This window comes from Lagopus muta, chromosome 11, assembly GCF_023343835.1.
Source record: "Lagopus muta isolate bLagMut1 chromosome 11, bLagMut1 primary, whole genome shotgun sequence".
Classification (NCBI taxonomy): domain Eukaryota; kingdom Metazoa; phylum Chordata; class Aves; order Galliformes; family Phasianidae; genus Lagopus; species Lagopus muta.
Genome location: NC_064443.1, coordinates 1,558,102 through 1,573,209, shown reverse-complemented (window position 1 = coordinate 1,573,209; position 15,108 = coordinate 1,558,102). Strand labels below are relative to the sequence as shown.

Here is a 15,108-nt window from a genome sequence, read left to right as displayed (position 1 = left end):
AATTATAAATACTTCATATTATAAATATTATAAATGTGTACACACACTATTTCTAAAAAAACTGTGCTTTATTTTCCAAGCTCTCAGGTAATAAGAAATATCATCTTCTTCTGAATTTCTTTATACATTTGCATGCCATCTTTGGACTGCCCCAGCAGCCAAGGGTAACCTGACTACTCTGTAAGGCAGACAGAAAAGCAGCTGCCTTCCTAAGGCAAATTATCATGTACTAAGCACATTTTCAAAGCAACATTTCTCCCAGTTAAATCCATATATACATAATTAGAACCAGTGCCCTTCTGTACACTCAGATTAAATGCTCCCTATCAATGATGTTCTCAATTTCATCTTTTTTCCCAAAAAAATGTGCTGGGTGGTTCCTTCAACAAAAAATGCCTCCTTTGTCAACAGCTGTACTAAGACATAAAGAAATAACTGCTTTAAAGCCATTGATGGATAGCTAACCAGTGTGGGATTTCTCTACTTGCTTCCCAAACCTTTATCCCATGACAACAGAGTAGGCTGGCTGTTCCATGGAAGGGGAACCAAGCACATGAAGGTGGTCAGCAGGGCAGAGACCTTGCCAGCTGTGAGCAAGCAGGTTCAACCTAGAAACCAGGCTGAATTTTGGTGACTAGGCAAAGGCAAGAAGCCAGGCTGGCAGGTCAGGGTCCTGTCCAGGGATGGCAGCCAGGGTCAGACAGCCAGCAGCCATCAGGCAGGCAGGGCCTGCGCACAGGGACACAGCAGGCCCAATTTCAGTCTGGGAAATCAGCCTGCAGGACAGAGTCTCAATAAGTAAGGGGATCAGTGGGAGTGCATGGCCAGGCTGTGGCGTGCTGGAGCACACACTGCTACCACACAGCCCAGGGCAATGACTGGAGCCCCAGGGCTGAGCTGTAACAGGGCTCCTGGGTCCCAGGGCAGGAGGCTTGGGCCACTGTTCTGGGCCACTAACACTTCTCATGCACTCAGCACCTTGACATATATCCAAACATACTAGCTCCATCATAATAGCTTCTCTCACACCACTCAAGGAAGACGATGCTCGCTGTTCTTCTTTTAAACCTGGTTTTTACCCAGTAACTGTGCTGTGAGAGCTGATGAGCTTCAACGGCTCATAGATTTAGGAATGGTGTGTTGCATGAGTACTGCACTCCAGACTACCTAGATCATTAATGAAAATATTCTCCACTGTGACATAGACAATTTGCTTTGCTGAAGACTATTAATGTACAAACCATGGCAGTAAGAGGTAAGCAAGTCACTGAGGTCAAGGAAAGGGCATAACATAGGGCTCTGCAGAAACTTTCACCTCTGCTGTCTACCAACCCTCCAGAATTATTGATATGGCACAGCACAAATGAAACACCATGTAAAATAAACCCGCGGATGGCAGCCATTTATAAAAGATGACCAGAAGACTGATGCAGGCTGGCGTGAAACAAGCACCAATCAAAGCACGAAGGAAAGATGGTACACGTTGCATCAGCAACCTGACCACAATATAGGACTTTGGAAACAGAAGAAACCCTTAAATATTTTCCCATCAGACGTAGTTTGCATTCTGTTTTCTTACCTGATCTGCTGCAATGAAATAGGTGTTTTAATTTGCTGGTAATAATCAGGATACTTTTTCTTGGAGGGCAACTGGAAAAAGGGTTCAGATATTAGCTGGCCCTGATTATTTCGGCAACTTCTAACTGTATCATAAAGCTGATAGAGAGGATTAGAAGTGTCCATGAAGGAAGTAATACTCTCAGCTTCAGACTCTCCTTCATAACGAGCAGCAGCTGCACAGAGAGAAAGGAAAAACGGGAAACTCTCAGCGAACAAGTCAAGTGGATTTTGTTGTTTGACTTTTCAAATAGAGAAAGAACTAAACAAGAACAAAAGAGTCCTTCAGCTGAGGGCATTCAGCCACTCTGGCAGTCAGATTCACATCTTAGAAAAGGACACCACAAATGGCTGTACCTCATGTGCCTCAAGCTGATGGGAAAACAGAAAACAAAAACCACCACAACACACAGCTAGATAGCAAGCTCTCTTAGCACATGAGACTCAGCTCAGTCACTGGTAACACACCCTGCATACAGAAGCACTGAGAAGTATGTATACATGAGAGTACACACCAGGACCACTCAACCACATGCTACTAATAGGACAGCTATAGAACATCCTTATTTACCCATTTAAACACTGATGTCAATATTTGTGCCAAATATATTTGTACACTGAGCTACAGCCATGCTGCTGCCCAACTGGAGTACACTACAAGAACATGAATTGACAAACCACATCTCAAATTTGCAAAGGTGCTCAGACAGGGAAAATGGCTGAACTAAACACGATGTTTTTTGTATGCATGTGAAAAGAAGTGACTTCAAAACTTCTGTTATCCTTTAAACTCTAACATTCACAGCCCAATTAAGAAAACTGAACTTTAACTGACAAGACTGACACTGAAGATCACCTTTAATATGCAGAAAATGAAGACGTACACATTTTAGAATGATTATTATGAACTATTTCTGCTAATTATAAAAAGTATTTATCAATTTTATAGAGACTTTGCCAGCTAACTTGATGAAACAAACACTAAGTTTCAGGATTAGAACAAACAAAAAGGATACTGTGCTGAAATAACATGTACTGCTGACAAAACCAGGAAACACACAGCTATTTATTCATTCACTTCCCCTCTTACAAATTCCAGTTTAGATGGAAGCTTGGTGGATGACACGCTGGATAATTCAGCTGCACAAAAGACAGCTCTCTAATGCTCATGCCGAGTTTCCAGCAGGCATTTTCATTATTGCTCAGTAGTGGCTGGCAATGTTTCAGGTTTTCTACTCAATTTCAGTAAAGATATATTGAACTGATGACAAAGCCAGAGGGCATTCTGGCTGCACACAGCACAGTGTTAGCATCTATCCTCTGCAGCCTGACATTGCACGTCTATGCAGACCTGCTAGCCAAGACAGATGCAAGCTAAAACACAAAGCAGACCTCAGTAGATGCACAAACATGACAGAGATGTTCATTACTGACTCAGAGGAGATACCTAAAATTATCATGTGTCCGAATGCCAACCAGCATCAAATAACTGCACAGCATCCACTGCGGTAGCCTGCAAAGCAGGAGCTGGACAGAGTAACTTCAGCAGGAAAAAGAGACTGGAAACAGTGCTTTGTTTTCCCTGAACCTCATCTATCAGCCTGAGCATGGAGAGAAATCCTTGCAGCAAAGAAAATGCTACCAGGTACAACAAGTTTCCAGACTAATTATGCAACAGAAGTAGGCTTTGCTTTTGTTTGCTCAACACTGCAGCTCTCACTGTTCCACCAAAAATGAATACAAGGGAAAAAGGAGAGCTGCTTCTAAGAGGGAAAAAAACCACAAGAAAGAAGGACTTTAATATTCTGTGACATGGTAGCCAGCAAAGAAGCAGTTCAATACTCTGGTCAAGACAGGTCCTTCTTTTGTAGGCATTCCCCAAAATGAAATCTAAATAAATTAAACAAGCACTCAGAGGAAAACGTGTACATAACACCTGAATGAACCTATACATATTTTTATTACAATGTGTATGCTCTTTCAAAGACATGGCAATCACTATATATCCTGAAGTATTCAGAAAATGATAATGTCCTCCCAGCAGGAAGCATTAATGCATCTTGACAACTGAAGATGTATTACTCAAAAGACAAAAATCCTTATTTGGCTACACAACCAAGCACATAATGCAAGACCACAGGCTCCTGAACATCCAGAAGCAATAGGTCCCGTAAGAACACATTAGAGAGGAACAGTTAGCAGGTACAGAGGAAAGAAAACAGAAATAAAAATTGCAGGCAGTGACTGTGTGTGTGCTCTTACTCAGTGCTGACAGAGGAAAGAAGCAGAGTGAGGAAAGCACAGGAATGTATACAAAAAAAATAGTCTTTACTCATCAAGTAACTTGCTTTTATCAATGTCATGCACTGAGACAACACGAACGCTTGAAGCCTAACAAGATAGATGCTAGTAAAATCAAAAGCTGCAACCAGTCCTAAAGGCATAAACCTTATGCCTTTTTACGTTTATAGTGAGGATAACTTGTAATGGAGCTGCAAAAGCTGCTCATGTCTCAGTACGTTTGAGCTAGAAATCTTCCACAAGCTCCATCACACCACGACACACTCTGAAACTGTGAGGATAAACTCCAAGTTGGAAACAGTTGCTTAGGCAACTGCTGCACTCAGAGATGCTCACAAAGACTGAGCTCTGTATCAAGGAGAAAGTTCTCTATGCTCTTTATGTCCAACCCTCATTTGTTTCAGTAAGTGTTGGGGGAAAGACAGATACCAGAGCAACCAATAAAAAGACTGCTTGCTTTTAAGGAAAATCTTGTTCACTCTAAGAATGAAAACATAGGGATGTCCAAAGGTATGCTGGAAAGACTGAGAAACAGTGACAGATATCTGCCAAAAAACTGCCCCTTTGATGAATGCAATAGGATAACTTCAGCAGTACTAAGGCAAAAATCTTAGACACACACAAGGCCCTGTGCAAACGACATCCGTGTCCATGGCAGACATGACATCTGAAAGCAATTAAACCACTTGAAGCATTTAAATCCCGAAGAAGCAGAAAGCTGTATTGCTCCTACAGCACTGAGGTGTGGAAGGCCTGCAACTGACAAGCACACTGAGCCACAGGAATGAATACTCTCCACCTCTCCCAAAGAGGGGAGCCAGAACTGAAGCCTAGGCTAACCAGGAACACAGATACAATTCTAACATGAAATAAAACACACCCTATGTTAAAAAAAAGTAACAAAAATATTAATAATCAGATATCTGCTCTGAGATAATGTGAGGAAATTACGGAGAATGCAACTATTGAGAAAGACTAACTTAAAAGACAGACTACAGTAACGTTGGCCAATACTGAAATATATGATATAATGTGTATGTTACAGCAGATGTTTATAATACAATGCTATAGCATGCTTATGAAACTAAAGGTGCTGTCTCAAGGCATGCCTTTTTATGTGCTTTTGTTTGAACATGAGCCCTCACGCAAGATCACATCACTGCTAGATTACACAAGATATTTGCAAATTAAGTTCCATTATTTAGCTTTCCTTATATCCCATATAAATAGTCTTAACCTTAAAAAATAAAACCTGACAGGCTCTTAGAAGAGCCCCCGGCACAAGAAAGGACAAGCCAGCATGGTTTCTCTAGGACAACTGCCATATCTCTTAACCCACAGAACACGTAACACTGTTTTCAACATCTCCTTGTCTGTTCCACATCAGAAGGAACAAAAACATGCAACAGTTTCCCAAAGCCTGGATCAGTTTGGCCAGTTGAGCCTATCTCTTAGCAGCTGCACATTTATAACTCAGTACTAAGATGAAACAGTGACTGGACTTAACAGAATTATATGCTCAATTTTCAAACAGTAAATATAATTCTGCAATAGAGTGACATTTGAAGATATCTTTAATTAAAGAAAATAAACAGATAAATTGCATATCAGCTCCTACCAGCCAAAGCAGCATCCTCATCACTTTCTGATCCATACTGCAATGCCATGGTTATTGCTGATAAACGATCCCCCTGGGCTGATCTTTTGTTACTGTAAAAAGAGGGAAGAAAAAAAAAAGATTTCAGAAGTAAAAAATAACAAAAAGTTCTTCTTATTAAATCACCATTAACAGCCATCCTGAGTGAACCAGTAAACCAGTGAAGCGCATGACAGCTGCTTATCAGGAAAACAGAGATGGCTACAGAGAAAGAACCATAGAGCTCACCAAGCTGCTAACATCCCTTGAGACAGCCTTCATTTTAACAGGCTGGCCCTCTAACCAGAAACTGCCCGTGCAGTCCGAATGTCAGAGCTCAAGCTATGCATCTTCTGTCCTACTTCAAATACTGAAGTAGTTGCGTTACTAATTGGGACTTATGGGAATAAGGCTTCCCAATTATCCCAAAATTATATAAACAAATCTCTTATTTAATCCTGTTTTATAGGGATTGGTCTACATTAAGAAATTCAGCACGTTACAGGTTGTCTCCCTTTCCTCCAGCCCTGCCTGCACTCGTTCAGCACGCAGAGTGGTTTTAAGTGAAGGAGTTCCTAACTGGTCTCATAACATCTTCAGCATCAATCTTTCTGCCTTTTCTCCCAAATCTGGGGCACAGCATCTCATGCATTGCTTACAATGACACTGACTCCATACAAGCACTCAATACCTGAAAGAGCCGTGCTGCTGCTGGGCATTAGGCCACAGTTTCAAGGCCTACACAGAGAAGACTGGCTGCTTCCAGACAGTAGCTAAGCCTGCTGGCATAAAGCCTCTGCTACATACCAAACATCTCTAGTGATGAATGAAGAACAAACTGGACAGCCTGCACTAAACCAGTCTGCCTAGTAAGTCTGCCATAAGCACATCAGCAACTCAGTACTAATGGCTTGCAGGATTTCACACTATCACAGAATCTTTTGAGATGGAAGGGGCCACTGCAGGTCATCTGATCCAACTCTCTGCACTGAGCAGGGACACCACAGCTCCACCAGGTGCTCACAGCCCCTCCAGCCTGACCTTGGCTGTCTGCAGGGACTGGACATCCACCACCTCTCTGGGCAGCTGTGCCACTGCCTCACCATCTTTAAAAAGAATCTTATTTATATCCAATCTAAAGAGGAGTTGGGATTGTTCAGTCTGGAGAAGAGGAGGCTCAGGGGAGACGTTACTGCTCTTTATAACTACCTGAAGGGAGGCTGCAGTGAGCTGAGGGTCGGCCTCTTCTCTCGTGTAACTGGTGATAGGACCAGAGGGAATGGCTTCAAACTGTGCCAGGTGAGATTTAGGCTGGATGTTAGGAAATGCTACTTTTCTGAAAGAGTGGTCAGGCAGTGGAATGGGCTGCCAGGGAGGTGGTGGAGTCACTGACCCTGGAGGTGTTCAAGGAACGTTTGGATTTTGTGATGAGGGACGTGGTTTAGTGAGTGCTATTGGTGATGGGTGGATGGCTGGACTGGGTGATCCTGTGGGTCTTTTCCAATGTTGGTGATTCTGTGATTCCGTAAAACTCCTCTCTTTTAATTTGAAACCATTTCCCCTTGTCCTGTCACAACAGACCCTGCTAAAGCATCTGTCCCCTTCTTTCTTACAGCCCCTTTGGGTAACGACAGGCCGCTCTCAGCTCTCCCCACAGCCTTCTCTTCTCCACCTGCACAGCCCCAGCTCTCAGCCTGTCCTCGTAGGGAGGTGCTCCATCCCTTGGGTCATTTGTGGTCCTCCTCTGGACATACTCCAACAGACCCACATCTCTCCTGTACTGAGGACTCCCCATCTGGACGCAGCACTCCAGGTGAGGTGTCCCAGCACAGAGGGGCAGGATCAGCTCCCTGCCCTGCTGGCTGTGCTGCTTTGGATGCAGCCCAAGATACGGTTGGCTTTCTGGGCTGTGAGGGCACAGCGCTGCCTCACGTCCAGCTGCCATCCAACAGCACCCCAGGTCCTTTTCAGCTGAGCTGTGCTCCATCCTTACATCTCTCCCAGCTCGTACTGATAGTAGGAGCTGCCACAACCCAGGTTTTGTCGGTTTCTATCTTCCATCTCTTAAATATTTATTCCTACTTATTTCTTTCAGTTTCCAATATCATTTTCCTAGACTTACAGTTCATTTCCTTATGAGTTTTCACACACTTTACTTTGTAATGAAGTCTAGCACATCAATCTTCAGAATATTTCTAAGGAAACATCTACAGCGAGTATTTAATAACAAGTGTTTGAAACATGAAACATAAAAATCAAACACAGAAGCGTACTTACAGTAAAGTACCTTCTTAAACTTACTTCATAGGAAGGAAATAGATTTGAAATTTCAAGAGTATTCGAGTCAACATAGGAAATTAAAGAACAGTGCCAACTAAAAAAAAAAAGTGCATATGTATTTTTTATTTTTAAAGTCAGCATTTCGACGTGACGATGACCCAGCTTCTCCTCCAAGTCCAAAATTTACTTACCGAAAATATTTGTTAGAAGAATTTCTCTCATCACCCACACTGCCTTTACCCTGTGAGGAAGGACCTGTCAGCTTGGAAGCAGTCAAATTTGATGGCGTCCTTAATGCAGGAGAGACAAGCCAAGGAAAGGGGGAAAAAAGAGGCCCACCTTAGACCCAAGACAAGATGCAGCAAGGCTACAGCTCTGTACAGAGTTACTTCGATAGGTCAGACAAAAGCTTCAGAGACAGGCAAAAAAAAACATTTTAAAGCTAAAAGTAAAGCAACACCAAGATACATTTAGTGCCCCAGCATTCTGATACTGATTTTGTTTATAAAAAGCCAGAAGGTCACATTTAGATGGAGGATTAACAGCTATACACACAGCTCAGCCTACAACAACATGTGAGCAGCCAACAAGACACTCCTCAGCACCAACATAAAGCTACCCATACCAAATCATGTTTGATCAGTACTTCATAAAAGCCACAGTGTGCACAGTCAAGGAGTTTTATTTTGTCACTTGACTGAAGGGAGGACAGCTAAATGCACCGAGAAAGAGCAATTAGTGTGACAGCAGACATGCAGGACTCTGTGCTGGGAGAGCACAGTTATTTGACACAAGTTAGTGGCATGAGAAGGAGTCTGAGCCTGATCCACCAAAGAGAAAGTGACATAAATTCAGAAGAAAAAAAAATTAAAGGAACTTATGGGGGTATTCTACCAAAATCAGCAACAGGTAAAAGAGACTGTCTGTTGAGACAATCAAACCAGGAAAAAATGAATGATTCTGTGATGTAGATTCAGCAGAATACAAAAAAGAACAATGGTTCAATTAAAAACAGAACGAGGCAAAAAGAAAACCACCAAGCAGTGAAACACTTCAGAACAGCAGGTGGGAGGCTTGGTTTGGACTACACCTTTCTCTCACCCAATTCTTTTGCACTAAAAAATAAAAATAAATTAAAAAAAAAAACCCAAAAGGATAAAAAATAAATAGAATAGTTTTAAGAAAGACAAAAGCACCCCCCATCCCCTGCTATAAAGGGCAGTTCACCATTACTGTAGCCTGTTTCAGGCACTACCAATACTTTTTGCCAAGTTACAGAGACAAAGAAAGGGAGCAGTCAATTAATGAGACATTCAGATTACTTCAAGCCTTGCAGATCCATAGAGAGCAGAATACACAAGAACGTAAAGAATCAGGAACCTTAGGAGTAGAAATGGGTTGGCAGTGCAAGAGAGGAATTCAACTAACAAATATCAGTGTGATTTATCTGTCATCCCTTTTGATGCAAACAGCTTAAGTTTGAAGAAAAAAAAAGTAAGACTCCAAATTAAATACAACTTGTGATATTAAGAATCATAGAACCACAAATGGCTCAGGGCAGAAGAGAGCCTAAATATCAGCTAGCTCCAAGCCCCACCACGGAAAGGGCTGCCAGCCACTCGGTCAGGCATCAGATGGAGCTGCCCAGGGCCCCATCCAAGCTGGCCTTGATGGAAACAAAAACACCTCCACAAACAGGGTACCCACAACACCCTGAGCTTCATCAATGTAGCCCAACGTAGCTAAATAAAGAAATAAAATCACAACTTATATTAAAAGTTTCTGGGCCTATATGTAATTCCTGTTCCATCCAAGCTAACACACATGGAAACGATGTGTCTGTAGAACCAAGATCTCCTGGCACCACACGTACTTGGAGGAAAATTATTACAATATGCATCAAGAATTACTCCTTAATGCTTCTGTTTTTGTCCGTTCCTTTACACGAGGTTTTCTGCTCACCGCTCTGGCTGACACCTCACCCAAGTATGGGAAGCATGCTAACTCTGCGTGACTGAATCCGAAAAACCACAGTGTAATTGAGCACTGAACAGTAATATCCAAGCAGGGAACTTTCATTTCTTTCAGACATAACAGTATTAAAAGTAAAGTCTGTGGCTAACACCTTCTAAATATTTTTCAGGGGAGAAACAAAACATAACCACCAGTACACAATCTGCCTCTCAGTCAACAGAGGGTGCTGGGGTTCTCAGCTGTACTGCACAGACCTTTGCAAGGAATGAACAGCATTTATTTTTCAGCATGGCGTGCCAGCAAACAACTTATATAAATACTTGGTCCATCCTAGAATGAGTTTGCTGACTCCCTGGAGGACCTGCAAGACAGTGGTTTGTTTTTTATATATATGACACAGCTCATACTGAAAAATAATATTTAAGCTTACTTTTGACTGGTGACTCAAAAGTAAAAATATAGAGAAGAATAAATTCAATTGCATTTTAGATCAGACTGCATCACTTCTTTCTAGGTAGCAGCTTCTTTTCAGGTAGCAGTATTTCCTGATTAAGCTCTTTCTATGAAACAAATACAGCTGTCAAAAGCATTTCATACCTGCCTGCCTAAAGACCAAAATTATCCCTCTCTGATTTTAAGTCCAGATCTTCAGTGTCTTGTGCCTCTTTTCATAGCCAGAAATAGGTTTTCAAATAGGTTTTCAAATAAGAGTTCATATAACATGGCCTCTGTTCTACATACCTGTTGCCTTGTTGCTGCATTTCTGCCCCTACCTAGATAACTGTGAGCTCTCAGCTCCTTACAAGATGCAACACTACCCAGTACTTTTGGCACAGCAAAGCAAAACAACGCAACTTTTTCCATCACTGCTTCTCCTCTGTTCTTACCTTACAAACACACATGGAAGCAGTTGGCCAGAGCTTAAGAGAGCCATGAAACATGTACAGAAATACTCATCATGGATGCATTTGAGTAGGAAAAAGGAAACAAACAAAAAAAAAGAAACCACCTCTTTCCAAAGGTTATAAACCACAGAAGAACAATAAATGTTCATGCAATTATTTCCCAGGATATTCCCCACAGCAAAATTAAGGGAACAACTACAGAGATTTTCACAGCCTTACAAACAGAACTCTATTTGTGGTACCTGAGTCGGAGACTTGACTTGGCCAGCTCGCTGTGCTCAATTTCAGCCTTTTTCATATTAAATATTTTTTTAATTGCATTTGCATCCTGTCAATGAAAAGAATGTGCTTGTTTATGGTTGAAAACAAAGAACGTTATTTTCAGGTAGAACCATTCAAGGATCAGGAACAAAAATGGGTTTTGGTTAGGTTTCTTATGTTGTTCATTTTTGTTTTAAACGTTTCTAAATGCTTAAACGATTTGGACTAAGTACTGAAGTACAGAACAAAATCTCCAAGCAGTAGCCATACCGTGGCTGTAGAAACATAAAAGCTGAGTAGCTTGAGCTCATTTTCTCTCACATGTTTAAAAAAAAATTAAAAAAATTTAAACAATTAAAAAAAAACAACCAGGAATATCACACAAGCAGATGAGTTTCCGTGCCTTTGAAATTATTTAGCTACGGCTATTGCTGAGCTTTAGGACGTTCCTTCTCCCTCTCTCTCAGCAACAGAGTTGATACTTGAAGTAACAGTTCAAAAAGCAAAGATCACAAGATTTGAACAGGTTACAAGCCTGGGTAACTGAAGTCACAATCCTGAAAGCAGAGCAACTGGAAAAGTCCCATAACCACTGACACAGGAAAGTCACAGACATAGGAAAGTCACAGACATTGCAAGGTCTCCTACCACAAAGCTCATAGGAACATACAAGCAGTTATTTGTCACTGAAATTCCCTTATTTTCAGAAGTACATGGAAACAGTAATATCATAACTTGCACACAAAATGCTGGTGAACTGAAAACTAACCAAGATTGGAGGTGTCATAAAAACACAGCCAAAAGGAAAAGAACCTTGGAAAACCACACAAAGAAGGCACTGCTCCACTTTTCAAGCTTATGATGAAAAGTGCAGTCTGTTCCCAACACCTGTAATGGGATGATAGCTGAGCATTGCCACTAACATTTTAACCTGCAGCCCCAGCCATTCCCATTTCAAGCACAAATAAAAGGATCCCCCATACTTCTAAAGAAGTCACATAATTCACATCTTGATATAAAATTTAATTGGAAAAACTCGTAATTCAAGATAAAAAGATATTACAACTATTTAAATCATATATATATTACATACATAGTACTATACAAGGAAATTCCAACAAGAGATCTATTTCTTATGGAAACAGTTTTTAGGGCCTTACACCAAGGATTTGTTCAAAGACCAACAGCACAGAAAACAGTAAAGAAATACCTAACTTTGATCTAACTGTGAGTGACTGAAACTAACCTTGAACACTTGGGATCCAGGCTCATTGTAGGTTTTGGCATTCTTTGCGAGAAGATCTATATCCTTGGCCATTGCATGAATGCTTTTATAAGTTCCATTCTGCAACAGAGCAAAACAGAACTGCTTTGGGGCAACCTTCAGACAGCATGGAAAGTCAAAAGCAAAGGGAATTCATAACGGATAAAGAGAACACAGACTAGAGAACAGTTTTAGAAAAGAAGAAGAGTACTTAAAAAAAAAATAAGAGCACAAGGTCTTCTTGATCTTTAAAATGCTAAGATTGGAAAAAGTTTAACACTATTGCAATACTATCTTAATGTTGAAGGGTCTGACAAGATGTGATTTCAGCTTTATTCTCCAGTTCAATTAGACCTTGTGCTGTCCTTCACTATTACACAAAATAGAGTAGAATAAATAGTAGAATTACTGAACAGCATTTCAGATTGCTGGAAAAGCAAGATGAAAAATGAAGCAGTACAAAATCTCTATTTACAGCAGTAGAACAGAAGCAGGTGATGCTAATGCACAACCAAGCTTCAACAGATCAATGTTTGATGTTTGTAAGATTTGCCAAGGAATTACTTTAAAGCATTAAACATCAGGGAACCCAAGATACTCAGGTTCAGTGCCAACAGACTCTGGTTTACGATGCCAGATCTTCAACACAGCTACCACTGCAGTGTTAAACCAGGACACAACACTAAATAACTACAGCATCTTGAGTTTTCAGTAGTGGGCAGAAATAGTCTGCTTTTCTTATTAACTTCAGCAATTTTAGAGTGTTTGTTTTTAATCAAGTCTAAACTGTAGAGTATTAATAAGTTTGTATTGTACCTGAATCCTTTGGGCAATAGTTTTAAGATCTATGGGCTCCTTTATTATTGCATAATAATCTGGATATTGCTGGAAAACAAGAACAATTGATATGTTATCATGAACAGTCACAAAGCTCTTCTAAACCATTCTATGAGTTCTTAGTAAAGATTAATTGTAGATGAAGAATAGTGTAAGCTTCATAATTACAGTATCAGGCATCAGTTTGGAGAGACAGATGATAAGGCAGATACATACAATTATGTCTCATCCATAAACTGCCATAAAGAAACAGTTCTGGCTGAAAACAAAATACACAAAATGGTTTTCAAAGTACTTCTTTTGCTGGTTAAACCTGTTACACCACAACCTGAAACAGAACAGTAAAGTCAGCCAGATTAAAAACAAACCAAAAAAAAGATTAAGAAGTCTCAACCAAAAAAAAAAAAACAAACCAAAACCAACCAAGTAAACTAAAGTTGCAGAACAGAGCAAGCCCCAGCCTGCAATGATAGGCCTGGGAATGAGCAGGTAGGAGCAAAGCAGCTCTAAAAACTGCTGGAGACAGATAAGAGAGATGAGACAGTAACAAAAAACTGCATCCTCAGTCTGTGCATTACAGTGCTCAGGGGCAGTGATACAAATTTCCACATCCCAAATTCAGGATGATTATTATTGAAACACCCACCACTTTAGAAGGTAGCTTCTGGAACAGTTCACTTATCAGGCGTCCTGATGGATTCGTGGCAACAGCTACAGCTTCCAGAAGCTGTTCAAGAATCTCCTTCAGATAACCTGGAGATGACTAACATGAGAAATTGCACCAATGAAATGAGGTTTCAACAACAGCCAAATACAGTGCTTCAAACTGCACTGAAATACACACATTTATTTTTCAAAGACAGAAAAAAAAAATCAACTATGCATGCAGCCTTGAAAAACAACATTCTTTACATATTCAGGTAAAGCATATGAGAGTCTGATTTCACATTTACACTAAAGACTCACGTACACATTACATCCTGTCAGAAGAAACTTGATTGCCAACCTTAATGCAATCATGCATCCCAACGTCTTAAAAAAAGAAAAAAAAGAGACAAAGCCAAGCTTCCTGTTGTCATATCTGCATTAAAAAACTGCTCCAGGAAGAGTTGCAGTAATTGTATAAGATGCACACAGGAAAACAGTGTCATTAGACATTAGACTATCGAGAACACAGCTGACCCAGAACTGCATTTTGTCCCTAAGGGAGATGCCAGAACTTTTTTTCCTAGACAGAAGCAGAACATGTAGACAGCGCTGTGAAATAATTAACTGGCAACTGATAAACATGCATTAAAAACAAAAGCAAAACCTGCAAGGAAACACCTGTAGGGGCATAACTGAACAATGAAAAGACTTGATGCCTTTCCAAACGTGGAGGCCGAGCTTCAGCTCAGTCAGCTGCCACACAGAGCAACAGCTTCCTCCAGCTGCAGCTGTCAGGCCTGCACTTACTAGTTCTTGACTGTCATGTCCTTCCTCATCTTCATCCTCCTCCTCAGCATCTCCTTTTTGAACAAATTCATTTTTTGTGCGCAAATACAACTCCCATAACTTGCAAGCAGCTTTATATTCAGGAGAATCGGGCTGAAAGAAACAACCACACAAATCAAACAGCATCAGCACCCTCAAAATTCACAATTCTCTCATCTAGAAAGAGCTTATAAATTAGTCTCTGAATTGTATTAAACTGATTGAGTAACACAAAACATCAGAAATTCCTGCTTGAGAGGTTCTTTAGAGGTGTTAAGAATGGTAATAAGAACTAGAAAATACCACTGCTGTCACTGCAAAGCATTCCAGCCTTCTTGAAAACTTGGCAATAAAACTGCTTTGGGCAGAGGCACAGACAAGTACGAGATGAATCTCAGGAGATCTCCAGGCTCTGCTGCAGCACATCAGTGCCAGTATTTAAAACATAATAAATGTCAGTATGCCAGAAATGTGATTTGCACAACACTTGAAAACTCAATTCTACCAAAGAAGAACACCAAGGAACGCACACACATCTCAGTAAGCACTGCAATGATTTG

General features: G+C 40.8%; 1 protein-coding gene across 13 annotated transcripts in view; it reads right to left on the bottom strand.

Annotated features, from left to right (window-relative positions):
• The window catches only part of PBRM1 (polybromo 1), a 61,118-nt gene that overhangs the window by 40,377 nt on the left and 5,633 nt on the right, over positions 1-15,108 (bottom strand). For 11 of the 13 annotated variants that reach the window (XM_048957680.1, XM_048957679.1, XM_048957684.1 and 8 more), the window contains 8 exons: positions 14,531-14,662; positions 13,722-13,838; positions 13,055-13,123; positions 12,221-12,319; positions 10,956-11,041; positions 8,026-8,124; positions 5,537-5,628; positions 1,580-1,793 (listed from right to left, as the gene is read on the bottom strand). In XM_048957680.1, the coding sequence (XP_048813637.1) occupies positions 1,580-1,793; positions 5,537-5,628; positions 8,026-8,124; positions 10,956-11,041; positions 12,221-12,319; positions 13,055-13,123; positions 13,722-13,838; positions 14,531-14,662 (908 nt within the window). The remainder of the gene's footprint in view (positions 1-1,579; positions 1,794-5,536; positions 5,629-8,025; positions 8,125-10,955; positions 11,042-12,220; positions 12,320-13,054; positions 13,124-13,721; positions 13,839-14,530; positions 14,663-15,108) is intronic. The other 2 variants (XM_048957688.1, XM_048957678.1) reach the window with 1 other exon arrangement.